At 38.2% G+C, this 26098-nt stretch overlaps 1 protein-coding gene and 1 long non-coding RNA gene across 6 annotated transcripts in view; one reads left to right on the forward strand and one right to left on the reverse strand.

Moving 5' to 3' along the window:
• Positions 1-13533, forward strand: part of LOC135209551 (uncharacterized) — a 127532-nt gene extending 113999 nt beyond the window's left edge. The window contains exons 2-3 of the long non-coding RNA XR_010313383.1: positions 6277-6321; positions 13167-13533. This is a non-coding gene — a long non-coding RNA (uncharacterized LOC135209551). The remainder of the gene's footprint in view (positions 1-6276; positions 6322-13166) is intronic.
• Positions 8789-26098, reverse strand: part of LOC135209548 (tetratricopeptide repeat protein 7B-like) — a 482937-nt gene continuing 465627 nt past the window's right edge. For all 5 annotated transcript variants that reach the window (XM_064242205.1, XM_064242204.1, XM_064242203.1 and 2 more), the window contains one exon: positions 8789-9618. In XM_064242205.1, the coding sequence (XP_064098275.1) occupies positions 9486-9618 (133 nt within the window). In that variant the 3' untranslated portion in view covers positions 8789-9485. The remainder of the gene's footprint in view (positions 9619-26098) is intronic.

The raw sequence follows: 26098 nt of genomic DNA on the forward strand, positions 1-26098 counted from the left end.
GAATAGAAGTTATCGATTTAAAAGGAAATTCATACATTTGCTGATATTCGTTAGCCATAAGCTGTTTTTGATCGCTTCTGCAAAAATCAGTGTTATTTGGTTTACATCTCCCATGTCTATTGTATATGAATTGACTGTTTGCAAAAGAGGAAGCATTTAGTTACAGTAGTTTGATATATACGTAAGGCATTTAATGTGGGATTTTATTGAAAACAATTTTAATTCTATATCCCTATTCACATTTTGTTTAGTATTCAAGTCGGTAAGATGGGCAGTTACCTATATTTTTGCGTACACTGCAGTACTGCTTTATAGTGCCTTGGATTTTGTTGTAATAAGGATGCAAAAAAGTTGTCGCTTAGAAATAAAACTTCAAAACAAATGGAAAACTATAGGATGGATGGATGGAAGGATTATGAAATTTAGGGACCAGCCCAAGCACTGGGACCTATCATGGTCATTCAGCGCCTTAATGGAATGAAATAAATAATCTGATAATTAATGAAATGTAATTGAACGTGATGATAATCTGATGTGAAGGAAACTTAAAAACCTTATTTCATTAAAAAAAATTATATAATTTTTTTTATATTAAAATACAATTAAAAGTATTACTGCATACACTTGTGTGTATTAGGTGAAAGGTAAAATTAAATATTAATAAAATAAGTCAAATTTTATAGTATATATCAATCTCTTTTGAGAACTTTACAAGGTTATTTACATCAACATCATCTCCTAAAATATAAGAAAGTTGTTTCCCTGAAAGACCGAATTTCCTGCGGGCAGCACCATACACTGGGCAACAAACCAGAATATGCTCAACGGTCAACAGGCAGTCACAGCGAGCAGAGACTGGAGCCTCACTTCCTTCAAGTATAAAGCTGTGCGTCAATCGGGAATGGCCAATACGAAGTCTCGTTAAAACAGTCTCGGTCCTCCTGTCTCTATGAAACGAAGACTGCCAAAAATTCAAATTAGGTCTGATTGCCTTCAGCTTCTTGTTTCTGGCAAGGAGGTTTGAGGACCATCGCTCCTGCCATTTGTGGCGGATATAGCTTCGAAAAGGAGACTTCATATCAATGCATGGAACTTCATGGATATCCAGTGATTTTTTATTACATACTCTTTTTGCTGCTCTATCAGCTTTTCCATTACCTTTGATCCCTACATGGACAGGAACCCAGCAGAACGAAACAGCTTTGTGTTTGCAAGAAATTCGAAACAGCCACTCTTGAGCTTGGAGAATCAAAGGATGTGATGAATTGCAAATATTAAGACTCCAAAACACTTAGAACCCGAATATATAACAAATTTCTTCTTCTCGGTAAGATGAACAATAGCTAAATCTTTATTAATGGCAGAAAGTTCTGCTGTATATACAGAAAGTTCTGCTGTATATACTGAAGCCGAATTTGGTAGTTTTGCAGCCTCACAAGAGTCTTCTTATAGTGCGAGGTACATTGTGAAAACCGATAGTTTACGCTGAAAGTATGCGTCTTCCGTATAGAAAACGGATTGTGACACAGAGAAACTGTTGATTTTATGATAAACAATTACAATTTTCTTAGCAGTACCAATTATTATGCAGTTTCTTTAGGTTATCGGCCTCAATTTATAGATATAAAGTTACTTTGTTCCTGCTGTGAGAACCGTGATATGTATCGTAAGCCCCAGATTGTTCGAAATAAAGAAAAGTTGAATGTTCCAACAGGCGATGGCTCCGTTCCCCGGCGTCCACCCCCAACGGTGTTTTGGGTACGAATGGACTGTGCAAATCTTTGTTTCCAATCTCAGTCAATTTGCCTAATCGAGAGAAATGACCGGCCGAAGTCAAGGCCGAGCATTGCCGAGTGTAGGAGGAGGAGACCAGCTTCCCTTTATGACTCTTCCCAGAAACTGGTATTGAATATTAAACACCCCACCAGACTAACCGTCTCATTCATACGACGGCCCTCCGCGGGACGCCCCTGGACGCTGAGGGCACCAACGTGGTCCGCTCCGGGGATTTAGGGGAGTGGGGGTAGGGGGTGGGGTTGGAGATGGGTTAGGGGATTCACTAGGGTTCGTTTCCAAAGCTAGGTCATCTGAGATAGAACTCTGGTCTATTTTGTATTTTTAGTTCTTTTTCCTTTTTTGTTTTATAATGTTATTTAAAATTAAATGTGAGTTTGTTGTTACTGTTACAGTTTAATAATAATAATAATAATAATAATAATAATAATAATAATAATAATAATAATAATAATAACGAGGACAACTCCAGTATGAATTTAGGAACAACACTATATTCTCACTTAAAAGTTACAAGCAAATAGTGAACAATGTTATTAACTTGGAATCTGAACTTTTGTGGCCTATTGATTCTCTAATTCATCGTGTGGCTTATTCAGAACTCGTCAGGATATTATAGCTGACTAAGGACGTAAGTAGAGAGAATACCTGGTAAATACAATATGAATAGTTTTGGGAGAGAGAGAGAGAGTTTTTTGAATTTTTTAATTTATTTTTTCTCATACCTTTCTACTTCTAAATGGAACAAAGAAACTCATGATATAGATATGACCTTACGAGAGTTCCAACTTGTGTTGTAGATTTTATAACATTATTGTATTACTAAAAGTTTATAGTTTTATTTCAATAATCATTACGGGCCGATTTTGTTTTGACTAAGCAAGCATTCACTCGAAAAAGACCTGAAGAGAGCCAATTTTAATTCCAACCGTATTTCGTAAATAAATGGCGCAGTGAATTCCAAACGCACGTGTGATTTTCCTCACAAGTGCAGCCGTTGGAGAGAGAGAGAGAGAGAGAGAGAGAGAGAGAGAGAGAGAGAGAGAGGGCCACTTTAAATGCATGGCTGTTGTCCCACCGTGAATGGAAATGCAAGCTTTAATTCGTTCTGCACCAAAGAAATTGCGATGGTTTAGTATTTTGGGATATCAAAAGTTTCCAGCCAGCATTGCTGCGCCGTAGACGGCCATTATTTTACTGACACTATTTTACGTTATTTTACATTTTTTGTAAACGTTATATTTTGCGTTAATCTGGGGGCGATAACACACCAAATTATCATAGGCATTTACGCATTAGATTTATGAATTCAAAACGTGTTTACACAAAAATATTATACTATATATATATATATAGTATATTATATATATATATATATATATATATATATATATTAAAAGCGAATACCACGGGAAATGAAAGTCAGGAATCCAAGCGCTTTCGTCTTTATTCAGACATCGTCAAGGAGCTACTCAGTAGCTCCTTGACGATGTCTGAATAAAGACGAAAGCGCTTGGATTCCTGACTTTCATTTCCCGTGGTATTCGCTTATTTATTGAAGTCACGTTGCATCTACTGTGATTTTTTAAATAGATATATATATATATATATATATATATATATATATATATATATATATATATATATAAAACCATCAGGTTCCTATCACCCTAATGGACAGCCCAGTGAGAGCTAAATAAATAAGCTTAGTGGTCTGGTTAACCTACTTGATAGCAATATTGCCACTTACTAAAGCCCTCAAGTGAATTCCAAATTAATGTGGTTTTTTTGTTGCTTAATAAGTGAAAGTATGAAAATACTCATAACATACTTCATGATGAGTATGAAGGAAAGTGTGTTGGATAGTGTATTAATTCAGCTCATCGTCTTAAAAGTAATAAAAAGAACATAATAATTAGCTGGGGCATCAGTTGTATTCACTGGAAGCTAGACTATAGGTAAGGACTCGTCCTCAGTGGCGTTGTCGGTATGGTGTTGGCGTACCACCTTGGTGGCCGCGAGTTCGATTCTGGGGCATTCCACCGAGGGGTGAGAGATTTGTATTTCTGGTGATAGAAGTTCACTCTCGACTTGGTTCGGAATTCACGTAAAGCCGTTGGTCCCGTTGCTTGAATAACCACTGGTTCCATGCAACGTAAAGAAAAAAAAAAAACACCATAGACTAGGTAAGGACATCAAGTTGCCCAACTAGGTGACTTTTTTCTTTGGTTTTTCCTTGATTGTATTGTTTGTTTGGTGTTTTTACGTTGCATAGAACCAGTGGTTATTCTGCAACGGGACCAGCGGCTTTACGTGACTTCCTAACAACGTCGAGAGTTAATTTCTATCGCCAGAAATGCACATCTCTGACCCGTTAGTGGAATGCCCGAGAATCGAACTCGTGGCAGGCCAAGACTATACCAACCACGCCACTGAGGCCTCTCTCTTCTTGCTTTTACGTATTCCTTCAGCTGGACCAAGCAAGGCCATCTTGTTTACAATCTCAATGGCGACTTTCGCATTGAGGAAAACCGAGAATGAAATATTCAGTCCTCTGTCTCAGGAGTATAAACAAAAGACACGGGATCTCTCAAACTTCTCTGACGCACATCACAGTATTTTCATGTCCCTGAAGATAAATATAGCGAATTTTTGGAGGGTCCAGCGGCCGAATGGCTGCAATTATGAAACATACCAGGCAAAAGTCACGGCATCTGTGGGAGGGTCAGGTTGTGTGTGGGGTCACTTCGCTTGGCCCAGGAGGAGGATTCGCGGCATGAATTTCATGCGCTCGATAAATCAGGTCATATATACATTTGGGTCTTCAACTGGAAGGTCTCTGTCGTTGATGGGCATTTTCATTTCATTGATTGATTTATTTCTTGTAATCTAGCGCAGAACATATGTATTGGTTCAGATTTGTAAGATTTTTGTTTTTGTTTGTGAATATGTACCAACTGATTTTTGGGACATTTAAAACTTACTTTCATTTTTTGAGAAATATTTGTTTCCATGGACTAGATCTCTAGTGGCATCCCAATGATTACATTAACAAGAGGAGTTAATTTTCATAAATTACAGTGATAGTTACTTTTTGCGATTTCATTAAAATATCTTCACCTTTAACATTACTTTATGACCACATTAAATTATCTTCACTATCAGAATTATGTACTTTTTATAAATTACAATGATCTTTAGTTTTTGTAACTACATTAAATTATCTTCACTATCAAAATTACTTTTATGACCACATTAAATTATCTTCACTATCAGAACCATTTTCATGACCATAGCTCACGCCTTTATTAATGCCCTTTGTGACATATGCTCACCATTCATAATAACATCGAAGAACGATATTCTAGCGATGCCATCCAGGACCTTCACTGAACCATTCATAATCATGATGATGATGATAGCTCGCGAACTATACCCTCCGTCGACGGGTTTCATATTCGTGATTGCACAAAGCCATACCTTCGCAGGCGTGGAACCAAGGGAACCAGCCATTCATCTGAAAAGCCAATCGCTTAACGAACTCTATAAACGAAATCTATCTTTGCGGCAGCAGCAGCAGCAGCAGCAGCAGCAGGTAGCAGGTAAAAGCAGGAGGAGGAGGAGGAGGAGGAGCTTGTGTGTGTGTGTGTGTGTTTGTCTTATCAGAAGAAGAAGAAGAACGTGGGTTGGCCAACAATGTACCGGTCAATTACGGTAATGGATGATGTTATCCGAAGTTTATTTTGTCCACATCAGAAGAAAAGGAAGCAGCAAATTGGTTTTTGCTGGCAGCCGCAGGATAGTGCCATTAACTAACTAACCAGGCGATTTTTGTTCTGAATAATTCGTAGGCAGTTAATGAAAGGAATGCAATGCCAGTTTGTACGTATTTAACCGTATTGTGATGGGATATGTATAGGCCAGTTGCTTTTCCCCCATTGTGTAGGGAATTGGAATATAGAGTTTTGCCCAAGTGCTGGGAACTGTGAGGGCATTCAGCGCTGGAAGGGAAATTGACAGTATTTGAAAGGTATAAATGGAGGAAAACCTCGCAGCTGTCCTAAGAACCAATTTTTAGGAGAGGTTGGATAATGAGATGGAAGAAAGGGAATATAAAAGGAGGTACAGTGAAAGGAATGAAAGAGGCTGCAAAGAACTACCATAAGTAATGCCTACAGTTCACCAGGTGAGGTGCACTGACTGACGGCAATGCCCCTCCTACGGGTCCCCTCGTGTAAGGTTATGTTACAACCTGCAACAGTATTAGTATTGAAGTTTAGATATTCCAAGTGTTATGTATACAAGTAGTTCCTCTTAATATTCCAGTTCTCAATATTTTTATTTCTTGCGGTGAAAGCTGAAATTCCCGATAGTTTTTTCACCTTGTCTGGTTGGAAAGCAAAGGGACAATTACCTTTTCATAAAACTTCATGTGAATCTTTGTACAAACTGATTAGTATTTCTCGTTTCCTGAATTTGCAGATTCTGTTGCAGAGATGAATTGAAGAGGATTTACAGCTTGTGTCAGTAAGTATTGTGCATTTAGACATTTTTTATTTTCTCTAATACATAAACATTGATTAGTTTCCAATAATGATTTTCCCTTATACAAGTTGATTATTTTAAAAAACAAAGAGTACCCACAACCACATCTATCTTACAACTGCTGCATCATGGTTGAACTCCCCAGCACAAACTCTCACCTCAGTGGCTAGGTGTTCCACATACCTATACAGAAAGCTTATATAAATATCATACCTCCTTTCCTCCACACACACTGCACCACTCACCTGCATTTGTAATCTAGTCCCGCACTTGCTACGTCCCCCTCTCCTCCTTACGTTTAGACTAACGAATTGATAGCAAAGGCTCTGCTGCGTTCGTTACTTCTCCAGTGGAGTGATTTTTACTCTTGCTGGATTTTACTTACCCTTTTAGTTTCGTTCTCCTGTAAAAACTGGATATCTTTCACTAGTCTTTGCTGCGTTTCTTTACTTTCATTAATGAGCACGGTGTAATCTGCAACCCTCAACAAATCTTCACAAAATATATTGTTTGAGGTTTCACTCTTACTCAAGAAACCCTTTAACACTAAATTTGGCCTTCTAATAAATTAAGAAACATTCGCCTGGCCAGTACTTGAATTGCTGGCCACATGAGGACCAGACCTCCTTTTCATTTTCCAGGTCATAGGCAATTTAGCTTGCCATTGATCATGTCCCCTCTTTGACTCAGATTTTCTGTCTTGTTTTCTGTAGAGTTGCTTCACTCTTTTTGTGGTACAGACACAGTCTCTACCTTATATAAGAAGTTCCTCCTTCATGTAGGTGCCCACGTAGCCCCTGTCAGGCAGCATCCACCCACTTTCATGTGAAAGTCAGTAGGGCCGGCCAATCCAGTGCTCTTATGCAGTTTAGACTTGATAAGAAAATTAATTTTAATCAAAGAAGAGGGTCTAGTACTACTGAAGGAAGCAATAGTCCACCCTCTTGAAGGAGGACAGATTGTGCGAATTATGAAAACAGAAGCAGTAGAAGGAAGATCCTCAAGGCCTCAGGAACATCAGGGAAGCAGCAGCTATTGGAAGGATCAAGATGAGGGTTGCCTGCCTAAATTAAACCATCTTTGAGGGAGGAATCTGCCTGACAGGTGTTACGTGGCCGCCTCAGTGGAGAAGGAACACAGGCCCCGAGTTAAAGTAAAAAGACTGAGCATGCAGTCCCGATTTTGATCCGTCCAATGACTTTCTCTCCTGTACTTTTTGGGCTCTGGATTTCTGTCTGCGCTTCTGTATTTCCTGATTGCTACCATTATTCTATTAACAAAAGGCAAGCCTGTCTCTTCCTTTGGTGTTACAGTACCCTGGTTTCCTTTTTTCTAAAGTCTGAGCTCGTTAAGGGCATTAGTTTAGTTGCTGAATTGAGGTTCACATGAAAATGATATTCAGTTTGATCTGTTATCTATTAAATTACTTTCCAGTCATTACCATAATTGATATTTATGACGAATTATGATATGGAAAATGAGATTTCTCTTGCAGTAGTTATTTATAGCATCCCTTCTGCCCTTAGCTAGCTGCAGCCACTTCTATGCCATTTTTCTTAGACTGCTGTTCCTGCTTCCTTTCTTCTTTCTTGCTCTCCAACCACGCCCACTCCTTCCTCTTAACTGTCATCAGCACTCAATGGCTGAAAGTCCCAATTGCTTGGCTTTGTAGCCTAATTTTCAGATCAGCAAGTCTCCCTGTTTAGTTAAAAAAGTTTGGCTGTACATGACGCCTTCTGTATGGTTTGTGCCAAATCTTGTTCCGTTACTGTTTAAATCCAGTATAGTTCTATTACATTTTTATCCCAGTCGTAAAGGAAGCCCCAATCCACAGAAACATACTTAACCTTAAGTTTGTCTTCTGTCTAGTAACTATGGACAGTTCTCACTTTTTAACCCCTTCACAAAATATGACCTCAGTTCCATATTGGACAACCTATGATGGTCCACTTTCTTTGACATTTGCAAATGTATCCTCTTTATTTTTTCCATCTGCACAAACTCTTCACTGCTATATCTATTAGACTTTACTGCTTCAGTTGTATCTAAGAAACAGTAATTTATCAGAGGTAGCTAGTGTGTCCAACCATGATGTGCGTATTTCAAAACGAGTACTACAGCCACAAGAGTACTTCATTAATTTTAAAATGCAAATTATGATGTTAATACTGGTTCGTTTGATTTATCTTTGCAAGTTTATATTCTCCACATAATTTGTCAGAAGTAGCTTGTGTTTCCAACCATGACGTGCATATTTTATACGGAGTTCTGGAACTACAGATCACTACAGTGATTTTAAAATGAACATTGAATCACTTACTGCCCTTCTTGCTTGGCGGTTTTAGCTTTCTACCCCCAGGGACTGGTTTAATTCATTTTTTGTCAGTTGATGAAAAAGCCATTTTAGTTTTCACTAGTTCAAAGCTGATGTGGTTAATGAAAGTCTTAGTCAACCAAACATTTTATTTGCATTCAGTTTTTACAACGTTTGTTAAAATTATTCACAGGTACAACACGTCATAAATAGGGTACGTTACGAGTTTAATTCAATTAGGGAATATTGTTGTAGGGAAACTTATTATGTTACATATGGTACATATAACTCTTCAAATGATTATGTTTACATCTGGTCAATTACTTACACAATTCAACAGTAGTAAAATAGGTATAGTATGGGTATCTAATTTGCTAATTGTACATTATAAATATCTAAAACTTAAAGGTAATCTTTACAAAGTTCAACAATACAACCTGTCAGGAGTGATATCATCAACAGAAAAATACACTGGGAATGATAGTGACAATATTCAATAACTAAGCACCATATCTTCTATTCTATAATACTGCTATTAATACAAAGGTCCCCACTGATTTGTGAATTCCTAACGCTAGGAGAGCAAACACCCACCCTTGGCACTAACTTGGAATGCATTTTGACATAACCTAAAATGAGGTTTTGTTTGTAGGCACTGTTGTTCACTATAATTAGAAGAGTATTTATATATAGAATAAAAGAAAATTGCAAAATAGAGTAGAACAACTAAAATATCTAAGAGGGAACAACTAATTTGTGAACCATGAATTATGGTAACCTAAGAAACTGGCCAGATATATGTAGTTGGTTACAAAGGCAATTCTGGTAATATCTACTCATAACAAAATGGTATTGAGGTGAATGGTAAAATGGGAGATTTAGATTCTATTTCAATAGCTGTTGCTAAACATTTACTAGATGCTTCCAACTGGTCGAGGCTTACCATGACTTCTCCCAGCGTTTGCCTGAAAATACAAAAAAAAAAATTATTATTATTCAGTCATTGGACTGTTAATTACTGGATAATATGGAAATAGGTTAGCAAAATATAAAATGTAGTAGCAGTCAAATGTAGGATTCCTGTTGAACTTATATATTAATATAAGATGATTTATGGTAATAATGTGACTTACCTTTAATTTTATTTTTTCATTTCGGCTATTACTATGATTCTAAACTTTCTTTAGCAGAAGTCAAATCTAAAATTCCTATTGAAATTAATAAGATGATTTATGGTAATAATGTGATCTACCTTTAATTTTATTTTTTCATTTCAGCTATTATTATGATTCTAAACTTTCTATTGTTTAATTTTTTCCGATGCTTTTTATGGTAGTAATGTTACGTTTAATTTTATTCATTTCGGCTATTATTAGCCCATTCATAATTTGCCTAAATATTCTGTCAGGTAGCATCAATATTATCCTCATCGTCTCATATTCTGGAAAACTGTGAATAAACTTTTATTAAAAAAAGAGAAATTTTAAGCATAATCATGAAATAATTGTCATCAGGATAAGTTGATGTGTTAGTAACACCTTTGACAAACAAAGAATGATACTCGTTTTCTTCAGAAACAATAGCTGCGAAAAATATTAAAAGGTGTTAAGTCTTCATGAAATAAAACAAAAATCATAAGTAAAGTTATGTACGGCATTTGCCACCATATGGTGGAAATCATGCTCCGTGTCACTTGCCTTTGTCTTTTGTAGCAGAATCCAGTGAATGAGAGGCAAAATTCTACACTGTCCTCAGGATGAGCCCTATATTTTCACAGCACATCAAATGGAAAGACATTCAGTTGATGCACCGTAAACAAACTACTATTTATGTGGGCTGGACACCCAAGGAACAACTGTCCCACAAAAGTATACTACCTTGCATGGTTGTCAAAATAAAGGCCACTGTACACTATTGCCAGTTACCTCCAAAGAATACTGCAGCTGATTCAAAAAATTCCGTCAAGGTCATTGCATCTAATGGTCGTAGGAGTACCTTCAAAAATATTTTGTAGAGCTTCTATTACCGTACATTAATAACAAGTGGAATTGAAAACCAATAATGTTGCTGATGTTTGTACAGTGTTCCTGGACAATAACAGTGAAAGTTCACGCCTGAAAGCTTAGTGTTTTCTGTTTGTTCTTGAAAATGTTTGGTGTATATGAAGCATCAAACTCTCTGTAGTACAGGAAACTTCTGGAACTTGACTTGTTGAAGGAACTTAATACTAACTTAAAGATTGCTTTGGGGGAAAAAACCAATTACTTCAGATTACTGAAGAAAAATTGTATGATACATGCTTCAGTATTGCTGCCAGATAATATGAGGTCAAGATGTATATTCGAAGGAATGGACCATAACTATGTCAATACTACACAGCATAATCATTGGCCCAAGTGATCCTCCATGGTGTGCCCTAAGTCACAGAAGCATGTCAGGGCAAACTCACATTTACAAGAGAGTGAACAAGAGAGTGAAAAAGGCACTAGGAAAGAATACTGATTACAGCCAACAGAGCTGCACAACAAGATGCATACTTTGTAGTGAATACACAAATGGCAAAGTATTACCTATGTCATTATGTATACAACTCACTAAGTCATCTAAAATGCGAATATTACCAAACACAGATGTTCAAAAGGCTGAAAATATTCCCATTTAAAAGAATAATAAGAAGGACATATTCTGTTAAATAGTATGGTTACATCGCTCAGGCTAATTTTGTGTACAAGGTCTTCTCATCCTACATTTAATTGGACAATAGTTGACCATGTTCATACTCTGGTATAAAACAAGAGTGTATGTGCAGCAAATAGATTAAAAGGAACAGAGAAGTGAAATGAATTTTGGGGATGACCCCCACATTCCACCAACACTTGTGGTCACAGTCAAATTCCTTTTTGGTGTTTTCTAGTTGTCAACATTTCGACCAACTAGACAGTTATAATCAAGACAAATTTAGCAACGAGGATATTGGTTAGCAGTATAATAATAAGGGCCAGCATTGTGAACAGGAGCAGTACTGATTTCTCTTTGGTTGCTTGGAGATTAGTGTTGTTAGTCAAGTCTTCTTCCAGACATCGATGGCTGCACCCCTTGGGTGAGTTTTGGAGAATGAAGAGGAGTGGCACTGGGGATGGTATTGGATTAGTTCACTTGCCAGGCACAGGAATGCAAGTGGGAGGCAACCTTCATGCTGATGTTAGAAGGAAAAGTCTCCTGTGTTGTATTCAGCTGTGGGCTTTGCTGTCCTGATGTGTAAGGGTTCCAGGAAATGTAGGCAGTGATAGTCAACTGCATAATCATTGATTTCAATATAAAAAATATTGTCATTCTTTCAAATTTGGTTTTGTAAGTAGTCCGTTTTGTGATTTAGATGGTGCCTTCCTGAGCATAGCAGTAGAACTCCCGAGCATGCCAGGAGATAGAAGCTCATAGCAGTCATACTGATGTGGACAGAGCATTTGTATCAGTAGGCCACATGCTTCATCACCTGATAGCTACTCTTCCTATTCTTGCAGTATTTTATGTAACGAGCTTGATCTTTTATCTGGTTCAGCTTGGATTATACTATTACCCTCAATGATGGACCTATGAGTAAGATTGTCTTCTTCATACATACCACGGAACATATCCTTACAGAAGATCTTCATGTCTTCAGGGGTGGCAGGGTCAGGTTTGTGATGGTCCTGTTGATCCACGGCTCTTATAATGCATTTGTTAACATCCGGATTTGTATGTCCACTGTTGATACAAACCTGGGAATAAGAACCTGTGCAAGACGCTGTAGCTCTGTGTATGTGTCCTTCCAGGAAGACCAGTGCAAGAAGGCTCTTCTGGTGAAGGTGCTAATGGAAGAGCACATTTATCTCTTGAGGAAATCCCTCTCTCCAATAAGGCACATTCCCAGGTTCGAGGGCTTTATGTACACCTTGTAATTTAACATGCCTCCTGTTGGTCTACGAGGATACCAAGAGAGCAGCAATGATCACGGCTGTATTTGTCCATTAAACAGATAATTGGTTGTGGAAAAAAAAACAAGTGTCCCACTTGTTGATTTCAGGCAAGAGGTCAGTATGGTGTTCTGTCTCTCAGCAAGTTGGTATGTCAGGGCGGGTATCTGTCTGATAATGGGCTGTAAGGATTATCTTACTTGTCTCTTTACGCTTATATGCAGGTAAGACCATGGTTGCCCACAACTGCCAGTGGGAATCCGCAGTCAAGTGGTTCAGGTCAGTTACTCTTCCTGAGGGCAGCCATTCTACAGAAGTAAAAAGTTACATTTTGAATGAAGGATGGCTATGGAACATTATACAGACGGTTGTTCCTATATTCCTAAAGTGCTCGTCGATGCTCATTTGCAAAGGAACTAAAAAGAAATGATTAAGGTTAACTTAAAAGTTCACTTTTTGTTTCCAAAATGAGGTACCTGATTTATGGAAAGTTCTCCCAAGGTGGGAAACCTAACCAATGACCCAAAATTTATAATGTTGATCCAATTGTTCTTTTTCAGATTTATGGCAAGCCATTTGAAGACACTGCCCCATAAAGGAGATGACTTCATCCTCTGTTTACGCGCGAGAGTTGTACCCAAAGCAAAGCTGTAACCTTATCGCATGCAATTTATACTTTATTGTCTTTGGAAGACTGAAATTAGACTTGCAACGGACCATCAACCTGGTTACATCTACATGGGTCCAAAATTAAATATATGCAAACAAAGTATCGATTTCATATTAAGTATGACATAAATATTAACGGCTTTCTTATTCCAATGAAGTGACATAAATATCAACTTTTTTCTTACTCCCCCATTGAAGTTCAGCCGTGTAAGAAGCCTTAACAGTCACAATAAATATACTTCTGTCATTAGTTATACAAAAAAGTTATTAAAAGACCGCTTTTTTTTAGGATGTGAGGACATCTATTGCATTAAAAGTATATATGAGGCAAAATCAATTCAGACCCATTTCTCAAATGGTAGAGATTGTCGTCGAAAAACTATTTTGGGACCCTGCCAAAATCATGAATAACATCGGAAAAGATTCAGTTAACCACATGATGTGTTTACAAATCAGCAAAGGAGAGAGAGTGAGAGAGTCAACTAACTGACGTCAGCAGAAATGATAAGACAGCACGATAAAAAAAATCTGGTTAACAAATATTGTCATAAACAAAAACTAAGCTTGTGTATGCATGCGAAATTCATATTAGAAAACACGCAAAACAGCAACAACTAAAACAAACAGCAGTTATGGCTTCAAATACTTCTGCAGTGGAATTTGTAAGCCTCATTCTCTTTTTATTGCTTTGTGTAACATAAAAAAAGTCTCTGTTTTCCTTCCTTAAATTACGATTTTAAATAAAAAAAAACTTTCTCAACAGGGTAATACATATTTGAAATTTTATTACTCTAGTTCACGCTCCTTAAAATACTTTTTTTTAAAAAAGATAGTAAATGAAGAGTAAGATAGACCTTAAATTGAAAATTGGAAGATTTCTATCCATACTGCATTCCACTTCCACTACATCCCTTACTGACTTCCAGAGTCATTTTTCACTTGAACGCAAAACCTCTTAATTTTCCACCTTTCACTTGAACAACAAACTCTCTTCTATGCTGTCACAGCAGCAACAGCACAGCACTTAACAGCAACAAGTCACTGCTTGAATTTACCACCATACCACCAACAACGACGCTACCCAAATGCCAGGCATCAGAAAACTAGTTGTTACTTCTTCCTCCCTCTCCTCCTCCTCCTCTTCTGCAATCTCTGTTATACATTGCCCCTACATCTAAATGATTCTTGAATTTCGCGCTACATCACGCCCTGTTTGTTCTCTGAAGGAATGATACCCGAAACTGAGCTTCACATAAATAAGGGACAAAATCCATTGCATTAGTTCAACGTCTGATAATCTGACAAGTGAAGGGATCCTTCAACAACAAAAAGTTTATGATCCAACAACATCAACATTAACAAACATCATCATCATCGACAACAACAATAAATAATAATAAAAACTAAAGGCTGAAAAAAAGTGTCCTCCTAGAAACAGCGCACATAAGAAAAGCGATGGACTCCTAAGGAGGCAGGATGCAACCCGGAACCCCAAACTATAAATACTGCCGAATCGAATAGGATCGCATGAGTCACTATATATAAGAAGAAATTCACAATGACGTTAGTGTGTTTACATTATACGTATATAATATATATATATATATATATATTATATATATATATATATATATATATATATATATTATTATATAAAAGGCAACTTTATTATCATCATGATAATAATAGTTGAATGTGGGGGTTGCATTTGGCAGTGTCTGCAGTACTAGCTTTCTCAGAAGCCGTGCTAAACCAGTTTTTCTCGGAACTCATCCCCTTTTGAAGACACGTATTCATCTCGAGCATAACAACAACAAAAGCTAATAATAATAAAAAGAGGCCATGTTTACAATCTTGGGCAATTGATTTTGTTAACATGCAAATGATACTTTCACTAACTTGTACTATCTAACGAGGGTAATATAATCAGAATACGTGTACAATACTGCAAAGGGAGCCGATTTTATACCATCTAATTTTTTCCGCAGTTTACGTAAATAAATTAACAACTTTCGGGTGCAAAGGCAACATCGCCTCGCCAAACTCATTATTTTCGACACCAATCGACGCCTGGAGGAAAAAACCCGATTACTTTCATATTAAGCTCTCTGTTCAGTCGTGACCTACTTATGCATTAAACAAAAAAGTTAATCTAATATCAATAAAAAAAAAAAAGGTGCTCGTTCATATCCAACGACGATATGCGCTTTAAGATGTTACTATATTAAAATTGCTGTTAGTACACAGCCAGAGGAATGAACTTGTGACTTGTACAAAATTGAGCTAAGGCTTACTTGCTAATTTGATGAGAATTAGTGCTTGTTTTATAATTCTAAAAGGTTATTAATCTATAATTTTATAACAGAAAAATGAGAGGAGTTATTTTCATAATAGTCAAAATAAATGTGAATTTTCGACGTATGACCTGATTATTTTTACCGTCATAAACACATCTCGAGAACACTATCCACTCCTAAGGACTCTCACAACCAAACAACAACAAAAACCCCCTCCCCCCCAACCCCACAACCTCCGGCGTTCCAGGCTCCAGACACCCCAAACTACTAATCTCGTTGGTTCTTCCGTTCCATCCCACACCCCGCCCCCCCTTCCTTATCCAGGGGAGGGCAGGGAGATGGTGCTCTTCCCCCCCGTTCCAGGCCTTTGAGCGGAGCTCTCGGAAGCACCGGGCAACGCGTTGCCATAGCAACCACCAGGACGCCTCATGACGTCAGCTGCTTAGGAAACATTTTTTTTTAAATGGACCATTTTTTTTCCCTTGCTTCTGCAGCAGCAGCAGCAGTGCTTCCGCATTTTGTCCAAAGTGGATTACGTAAACAGCCGACGACAACCTCAGGAAAGAGTGAAAATCTCCGCAATGCTCATGAGAGTCTGGAAGAAAACATGATACGGTCTTAAGGCAGCAACGATTGACGATGACATGAGCTACAATAAAACAAAAGTAAATTCTTTCCATTTCTTGAATGTAACTTAGTAGATAAGAGTTGCTTTGCTGTTTGTCTAGTAACTCTGACCGTAACATAAAACTGATTATTCCCAAACACCTTTGATCCACCTTCCAGCCTTGACGCCTTGTTAATCAGATGACCAGCGTCTCGGTTCCAGATTAATCTAAACCAACTCCCATCATGATTCTTGGTTACCAAAATGCCCAAACACCTTTGAACCCCCCCCCCCCCCCCCCCCCGCCTCCTTGGATAAACAAAAGCATCGTTAAACTCTCCTCATTCATGGCTAAACAAAAGTCCAATCTTCAAATCAGTTTGCCTCATGATCCCCGAATAAAGACAACACCGCCTTACTAACAACAGTCTTGCTAGACATGTAATCACTAAAATAAGTAAATGAGAAATAAAATGTAAACTTAATATAGAAATATAAAAGGCAGAATGTTATAAATGAAATACCAGAAACGTATATGAGGATTGCCTTTAGTGACAACAACTGAAGAAAAAGGACCAAGCTGGGTAATCTTTTTTTTTTTTTTTTTTTTTTTTTTAAGTATATCTTCGTTTTACCAGACCACTGAGCTGATTAACAGCTCTCCTAGGGCTGGCCCGAAGGATTAGATATTTTTACGTGGCTAGGAACCAACTGGTCACCTAGCAACGGGACCTACAGCTTATTGTAGGATCCGAGAAATGAATTTCTATCACCAGAAATAAATTACTCTGATTCCGCGTTGGCCCAGCCAGGAATCGAACCTCGGACCACCGGATTGGCAGCAGAGCGCGAAAACCACTCGTCCAGCCGGGAATCAGATCGATTTTAAAAAGGTAAATAATTTATATTCTAGAATTCCATTAATAATATAAATCAGTTTTCTATAATAATAAATAATAAAGGAACTAAGGAGATGAATAACACCTGGTTACGATGGAATCACTGAAGATATTGTTTTAGTTGAATGATGGAATCACAGAAATATATAGTTTTAGTTGAAACTAAAGGCATCTTGTTAGTGGGGTAGTGCCGTCAGTGCACCTCATGCAGGGCAATGTAGGCATTACTTAAGGTTCTTTGCAGATCCCTTCGGCCCCCAACTGCAGCCTCCTTTCATTGCTTTTACTGTACCACCATTCATATTCTCTTTCTTCCATCTTACTGCCCACACTCGTAACAATTGATTTGTAGTGCAACAGAGTTTCCTCTGTCACACCTTTCAAACCATTTCACCGCCAATTTCCGTTTCAGCGCTGAATAGCCTTAGTTACCCAGGTGCTTGGCATGTAAGCCAAAAGTCTATAAATCAATCAATCAATGAATAAAGGCAAACTTGCATGGGTAACTAGGCTGTTATCTAGAACGTGGACAGAAGGAGCCTGATGAGTGGGACTTGGAAATCAGAGATAAGGTTCCAAAGAAAAGTAACCTGCCTGAATGTGGTAACTACAGAAGCACTGCCCTCTTATCTTGAAACCAAACTATTCAGTATCCTTAAGGTGCGTCCACACGGTCGAACAATGTGCGACGGACAAACATCGTTACCAATTCACAATTGTCTGCCGGTCTTTGTCTTGTGAGCGGAGTAAAATCAGTGATATACAACCTCATCTGGTACCACTGTTTGTTGCCAGATCTACTTCCATCGTTTCCCCGCTTATGACGTCATCCTGCTTCGCCTATGATATGGTAATGTGTGTCCGTCGGACATTGTTCGACCATGTGGACGCACTTTTACTCACAACAGACTGGAGAAAGAACCTGATGAAATCAGATATAAACGACATGGTTTTCGAAAAAAGCAGGAGGTGAGCAGGGGAAATATTTTGATAAAGATATTGAGCGGCAGTGTATGGAATTTCAACATCCCCCTGCTAATGGCTTATGTTGATTAAGAGATGGGATTTGACAATCTCCATGAGGCAATATTATGAAGGCCTTAGGTCACAATGGCAATCCCATCAAATATGTGAAACCAACTAAAATGATGCTGTAATTAAGAAGACGCAAGCTTTAAGTTGATTGAGATCAGATGTTCCTTCTCGCACTGTTAAACTATTACGTACCCAGTGTTATACACATAATTCAAGTACAAATCTATTGTTTTTAGAGACTATTTACGTGTATAAATGTACATAAATTGTATAAAAATCTATCATTAGAATTATTACCAAAAGAAACCAATGAATCGCAAGAAGAGAAGTCGACTCATTACCGCAAATAAAACTTTACTTAACTTTATACAGGCTTATTCACCAAACCACGATGGATAACTGAATACGAAAAGAATGAATGAAAAAAATGATGATGAAAATATTCGTACTGTTGTTGTTGTTGTTGTTGATCGATAAACCAGATGACGACGAAAACAAAAGCAATGCCAACACGCCGACGCCACTTCTCCAATCCAGGTCTGTTGTTCTTATCTGGAACTGGAATGGGAATGGGAACGGGTCCCTTATTGTCACTAGGCAGGGACCTAGAAAGGTCTAGAGCTGGATTTCTCTCTCTCTCTCTCTCTCTCTCTCTCTCTCTCTCTCTCTCTCTATGCCCTACATTTGGCAACTCTGGTTTTGTGTTTATGATTATAGCAGGAAACTTAAGTAATTCTACAGCTTCCTCTTTCATTCCCAAGGTGCGTAGTTTATCATGCATGGTATTTACATTTCATGCATGAAGGCATAATTGATTAATATATTGATAGTTCTCAAAGGGAGAACTGTGTGGTCAGATTTCATAAATGCTTACGGTATGAAATACTTGTTAATTAATCACAATTTCAAATGTATGTTTGCCCTGTTATTATGTTGCCGAGGTCACAAATTCGTTAATAACAAGAGTGAATTTCATCGTACCTCACGATATGCTCGAATTAAGTACCAAAGAGATCCTTGTTAGTTAATGAAATATAAAACTTGTGGCAAGCAGTAAATGTAAATATTACAAAGCCATTAATTAACTGTAGAGCAACATTATAATAATACAAATGATAGAAATTTGGCCAGATGCCAAGCGTGGGACCTATGAGATCATTCGGCGCTGGAAGGGAAACTGAAGGTTTGAAAGGTCACAGGAGGAAAACCTGGATGTTGCACCATGAAAAAAGGTGTTTTGAGATTATTACACTATAATGAATAATTGTACTAATATTTCAGCTCTCCTTTGAATAGCAGACCGAGATGGATTTACGAATTGTTTGTTTTAACCTTGCATAGAGCCACTGGTTATTCAGCAACGGGACTACTGCTTGACGTGACTTCCGAACCACGTCGAGTGAACTTCTATCCCCAGAAATACACATCTCTGACCCCTCAATGGAATGGTCGAGAATCGCGGCCACCGAGGTGGCAGGTAAAGACCATACCAACCACGCCACTGAGGTGCTGGATCTACGAACTGACAACCAAATTAGCAAGCAAATACTTTATAATTTTCGAGTTTCTACGGTAAATGTCTCTCCTAAAAAAAAAGGGAATCCGTTACCCACGTAAGAGGATATCTTCAGTATCTTGCAATAAAACTTTCAATGCTTCTAACTTATCTTCTTTTTATCCTCGGAATCTCGATGTTCGCCTCTGCAAACCAGTACTACTGCCAAGTTGCGTGACACCGAGAATCGATAGCAAAAATGATCGGATAGCAGCAACGAAACGACTTTTCTTGAAGATGCCTTTTGCTTTTGACTATAACAATAAAACGGGAGGGGGGGGGGGGGCGGGGGGGGGGGGGTTGGATGTATGTATGTTTGACCACCATTAGTTTGGTTTGCTTGAGGGTTACTCTTCGCGAGAGAGAGAGAGAGAGAACCCTTCCAAACCCTGGCTGTAAATGAGTCTTTTAAGAGATGGAGAGAGAGAACCTTTTAAACCTTAACAGTTCGTGAGAGAGACTTCCAAACCCTGACTGTCAATATCTTAATGTCTCAAGGTTTGAAAGGTTCTCGCTCTATATCTCATAGAGAGAGAACCTTTCAAACCTTTGACTGTTCATGTGTCAGAGAGAGAGAGAGAGAGAGAGAACGCCTCGTGAAATGTCATAATCCCTGTCACCCATTAGGCTCCTGTTTGGCCATGAGCTATTCTAACCGGTTCCTTTCGACCAAGGCTTGTTTTCCAGGCGTAACCGAGTCACGCAACTCTCTCTTCTCTCTCTCTCTCTCTCTCTCTCTCTCTCTCTCTCTCCCCCCTTTAGGCCAAAGCCAGGAACAAGAGCCGGTGGACAGGAGCCAAGAAACGTAACTCAAGATAGCCATAAAAATAAGGGGGTCTCTCGATCAGTCTCTGGGATTGAAAACATCGATGGTGGAGGAAAGAAAACGAATCAAGAACCCGAAGAAAAGGAAAAGAAAACGAAGAATATGACTAAGAAAGGGAAAGGAAACAAAAGAATAGGAAAATAAAACATGAAAACGAAGAAAATTATTAAGAAAATTAAAGGAATGAAAACAAGGAAACGAAGAAAATGATTAAGAAAATTAAAGGCATGAAAACAAGGTAACGAAGAAAATGACTAATGAAAGGGAAATAAAACAAGAAAACGAAGAAAATGACCACGAAAAGGCCGGAAAATGGGGATCTGAAAGACGGAAATATACAGAAGGACGAAAAAGCGAAAAATAATCACCAATCATGGAGGAGATGAAAACAGAATGAGAGACGAATGACGCTAAAAAACAAAAGAAGGGAGGATGAATGACGGATAATAATAAAACGTGCAAACGAAATAACAGAAGCAAGAAAACAATGAAAAACAGGAATATATTTATATATATATCATTCCAGGACACAGGAATAACTGGAATGGATACCAGGGCACAGGAATGACTGGAATAGATAATGACACCCTATAAACAGCGGGGAATGGTCGTGGACTTCAAGCTAACCGCCTATTCCGAGATATACTACTTTACGACGGGGTAACAACCCCCAACCCCCCTTCCTTTCCCCCAAAAACCCCAAAAGGCCGGGGGAAGGGCGGGGGAAGCGCTAACAAAATGACATACATAGCGAAGAAAAGAAGAAATTGACATTCCAGCAACGGAATTCTAATGACGCTCTAGTTATCTAGCGTCGGGTGAACGTCAGCTAACTCCCCTCTTATTACATCTCGTATAATTTCCCCTCTTCGTGATCTATAATTTTTCTCCCCACATGAGAGAGAGAGAGAGAGAGAGAGAGAGAGAGAGAGAGAGAGAGAGAGAGAGAGAGAGAGCCATTTAAACATGTCTGGATCCACTCTACACCATTTCCGCCATAACCGACCGCTGTCCATAAAAAAAAAAATAATTTTACAAATTCCAATCCTCTTTACCTATTGGGAGCAATGTAGGGCTGGAGAACCATCTCTCTCTCTCTCTCTCTCTCTCTCTCTCTCTCTCTCTCTCTCTCTCTCTCTCTCTCTCTCCAGCAGCCTCTAGGTTTTGAAACTAGCGTATACAACTGCGAAACGTCTCCTTTTCTCAAGGATACCCCAACTTGCAAATGTGGAGATACGAGGTCAAAGGTCGCTGCTCGCTCTTCTTCTTCTTCTTCTTCTTCTTCTTCTTCTTCTCCCGTCGTTTGCCTTGGGAGAAACAACTGCTGCAGCTGCTTATCTCCGTGAGTGGCTTCTCAAGCGTCGAGTGGCCTCACTTCTTTCTTACTCGACTTTAATGACTCCGTCATTAAAGTCACGGACGCCGCGATTTGATGGGGCGTACTACAGCAAGGAAGAAGGATCTGTTTCGACACGTGCTTTTTAGCCGTGATGGTATCCTACTAAGGAACTATGATAATACAATGATGAATGCACGGGAAACTCATCATAATAAGAGGACTGTGCAGGCAATGGGGTTGCCTGCACAGTGAAGATGTAGTGAAATTGAGTGGCAGTCTCCAATAAAAACTGTTTACCAACAGACATACTGCCTATAAAAGAACATAAAACGGAAACTTGATTCAAGCCGTCTTCCGAGGGTGGAAAAGACAGAGAGAGAGATTACAGAGCAGATTAAAAAAAAAAAACTAAAAACGAGAAATAAAACACGTTTGAGTCTGAAGAAAGAGACGTAAACACTTGTGAATCGAATCTCAAGCCTACTTTCGTCTTTCCAAATGGCTACGAAACTTTAAAAAAAAAAAAAAAAAAAAAAAAAAAAAAAAAAAAATCTCTATTCCCACCCATCCTCCAAATCCCTATAATCTCTAAATTAGGATAAGGTCCTATACAGAAATCCTACTCGTTTGGAGTGGTTGCACAGAAAGATACTACAGAGATCCAGAAAAAAAATGAGATGAGAAAGTACAGGTGACCCCAAGGTCAAAAAAAAAAGGGTCAAAAGGGGGATAACTGTCAGAGAGGCTGGAGAGCAAGATGGAATTATAAATTGAGCACTATATTTTCATTTTATGTATATCTGATAATTTACCAAATATATTATATTTTAGTCGAATTCTATCATTCATGGTCTAAGAAACAAACTATGAGAGAGAGAGAGAGAGAGAGAGGCCATTCACGGATTAAATCATTTCATAAAATTCTGCACTTCATGGTCTAAGAAACTAAATGAGAGAGAAGGGGGGGGGGGGGGGGGGGGGGGGCGGCGGTAGTTTACCTTATACATAACTCAGGTCACATTCTACGCTTCATGGTCTAATAAACATACTAAGAGAGAGAGAGAAGCTATAAATTACTTCTTTACCCAAATAATGATTTCGCTTTAGCCACGGCTGATTTCCCCCATTCAGCCTCTTCCCTATTAAAGGTAATTTTGTATCAAGAACACGAGGTGGAACTGATTACGAGACAGATTGCCCTACAGTGAAATTACCCGGAAAAGAGACCTTACAGACCTTACATCTTGTTCGGGTTGCCCCAGGTCCCTCAGTATGAGGCACCTCTAATGTCTACCAGAGGCACCTCTAATGTCTACCAGAGTTGGGGAGAAAGCTATACCTGTTTTTGGGAACATCTCTAGACCATCTCTGTCAGAGAATTCTGTCGGAGACATTTCTGGTGGTAACTTAATTTCTAAACCGATGGAAAATGACACATTGTTGTGAAATAGTCTGAAATTTACACGAAAAAGAATGAGGGAGAAAGCTACCTGTCCTTGGGAACAAACCTCGACAAAATGTCAAGAGTACTCCATCACAGACATTATTCTATTGATGACCTAATATCTAACTGTTGGAAAATGACCCAATTTGTTACGAGATAGCCTCAATTTTACACGAATACGAGGGAGGAAGAAAGCTATACCTGTCCTTGAACAAATCTCGACAAGCTCTGCCGTTGACAATTCTTGTGATGATCTATCTGTTGCAAAATGACAAACTTTGTTACGAAATAGTCTGAAATTTTCACGAGAAATTTCTTTTTCTAAAGATAAGTAATGAAAGCATAAATAAAACTTTGATAAATTCATAGATAACGAAACTAAAACAGGTCAATGACCGGTCAGAAAACAGTCCAACAAATGTGTGTTGAATCAGGTCTAATTACCGACTTATTTGTGGCGGATCAGGTCTAATTACAGATTTATGTCGGAAATAATTCGCTTGAGAAAAAAATAAAAGTTACAGTTTTTTACAGAACGGTTCGGGTAAAATTTTTCGATCGCTAATAATTATGCATGTTGAACTATAATCACTATCTTGCTACTTCCCTATTCGTCACCTGTATCTTTATTATTATTATTATTATTATTATTATTATTATTATTATTATTATTATTATTATTATTATTATTATATTTACAACAGCAACTGCATCTGCCTTTACTATGAAGAACAATGAAATTATAAAGACGGTGGAAAAGTTCTCCGATTAGAACTAACGTACAAGGCCTATCTCTCTCTCTCTCTCTCTCTCTCTCTCTCTCTCTCTCTCTCTAGACCCACCTGAGGGCCTAATCTACTGGAGTGGGGACCATCCAGATCCTGAGTAGGGCACGTACTGCCTGATATGAGAGAGAGAGAGAGAGAGAGAGATACCCCTTCTTCCTCCCAAAGATAAGATGAAATCATGAGTGAGAAAACAAGATGTCTAAGTCATGAGATATTTTTCCACCAAAAAAATGTTACCATGAGATGTTTTTGTTGGAAATCTTTCTCATAACTGACCTCACTATGCTATGCCTAGTGGAGGTCGACAAGTCTCCTCTTAACTGCTAATGATGAGGAATATTCTTAATGATGGAGGGAAAACGTCCTCAGGCTACTACTGAGGAAGTGAGAGAAATGAGAGACGAATAAAATGAGGGAAAGTGAGAGTCAAAAGATTATGAGAGATCAGAATAGCTAAATAAACTTCGTAGAGATGGAATGTTTCCAAACTTGCCACAATTAATTAGACCAGCAGAAGGATATTAGAGGAGTGAGTGAGAACACACTGAAGGAGCGGTCAAATTTCAATTTCTGGGCAACACACCGCCCCTAAATAGTGGACCTACCTACTAAAAGAAGAAAGGTTGTGTGTGGGTCAGGGAACACATATGCATTAAAAGAATTCCAAAGTTGGCTATTGAAGTTACTAAAGAAAAGCAGATATGAAGAAGTAAAGCGTCATACAAAAAGCTTCAGTTAATGTAAACAAGGGAGGAAGGGGTGGGGGGGTGGATAAGAAGCAAGGATAAGGACAGTAGGAAAGAGAGAGACAAAGAGGATGGGCAAGAGGGCGAAGGTCACGGAGAGAGAGAGAGAGAGAGAGAGAGAGAGAGAGAGAGAGTGAGTCTGGAGGCTCTTGAATGCGCTGGAAAATTGAAGTGCTCTTTGAACTCCTTCAAAAGAATTCTGAGGTTAGTGAAAGTATTACATCTTCAAGAAAACCCTGGAGGGTCTTCCACGGCCGGGTAGGAAAAAGTGAGAGAGAGAGAGAGAGAGAGAGAGAGAGAGAGAGAGAGAGAGAGAGGCCCAAAATTCATACAAAATCTCGGAATGTACAAAAAGTAAAGAATCGCCCCCAAAAACTGGCAAATTGGAAAGGGCTGTCCTTTTGGTAGGAAGAAAAATAAAAGATGAAAAAATTCTTCCTAAAGCTGAAATGGGAAAGGAATGCAAGACGACGCTTCTCAGAATGTGAACTAATAGCGGTAGAATTTGAATCTGAAAAATTGATGAACATAGTAATATATAGACCTCCTAATACTAAAGAGTTTGACTTAATAATTGAAAAATGGATGATATATGTAGAAATCACAAGGACTGGACTATTCTCCTATCTGGTGACTTCAACTTTCCTTTCGTAGAATGGAAAGAACGAATAGGAGATTGTGGTTGTACTTATACATAAAAAAAGAGAGTAATAGTAGTGCAGAAGATAAGAGGCAATTTGAAAAGCTATTAGATATGCTACTAGAATACAAACATTCAACAAATAAATCACCTGCCAACAAGAAAGGAAAATACTTTTAGACCTAGTATTTGTGAACGAGATGAATTATGTTAAAGAAATAATAGTTTATAATGCGAGTATTTCAGACCATAATGGTCATAGAATTAACAGTTCATTTCCAAGCAAGTGAAAATAGAGATAAGCAAGAAATGAAAAAGTGGGAAGGATATGGAAAATACAACTTCTACAGTAAAAATATAAAATGGTCAGAATTAATGAAGAATTAAACAAAGATTGGGATAAACATTTTCGTAAGTGATGACATAAGGTAAATACGGAGATATTATATAAAATATTGGAGATAAATAGTGGAAAAATATATACCGAAAGAAGAAAAGTAAACATCATTCATGCATACCAAGAGACAGAAGAATCTTGTTCCAGAAAATCAGGAAAGTGGAAAAAAGGTCTTGCAAAAGAAAAAATGCATGGAAAGTTATAGAACTTAAAAAAGTAAGATAGAAAATGCAGAACAAAAGATTATACA

Source organism: Macrobrachium nipponense, chromosome 38 (assembly GCF_015104395.2).
Source record: "Macrobrachium nipponense isolate FS-2020 chromosome 38, ASM1510439v2, whole genome shotgun sequence".
Lineage (NCBI taxonomy): Eukaryota > Metazoa > Arthropoda > Malacostraca > Decapoda > Palaemonidae > Macrobrachium > Macrobrachium nipponense.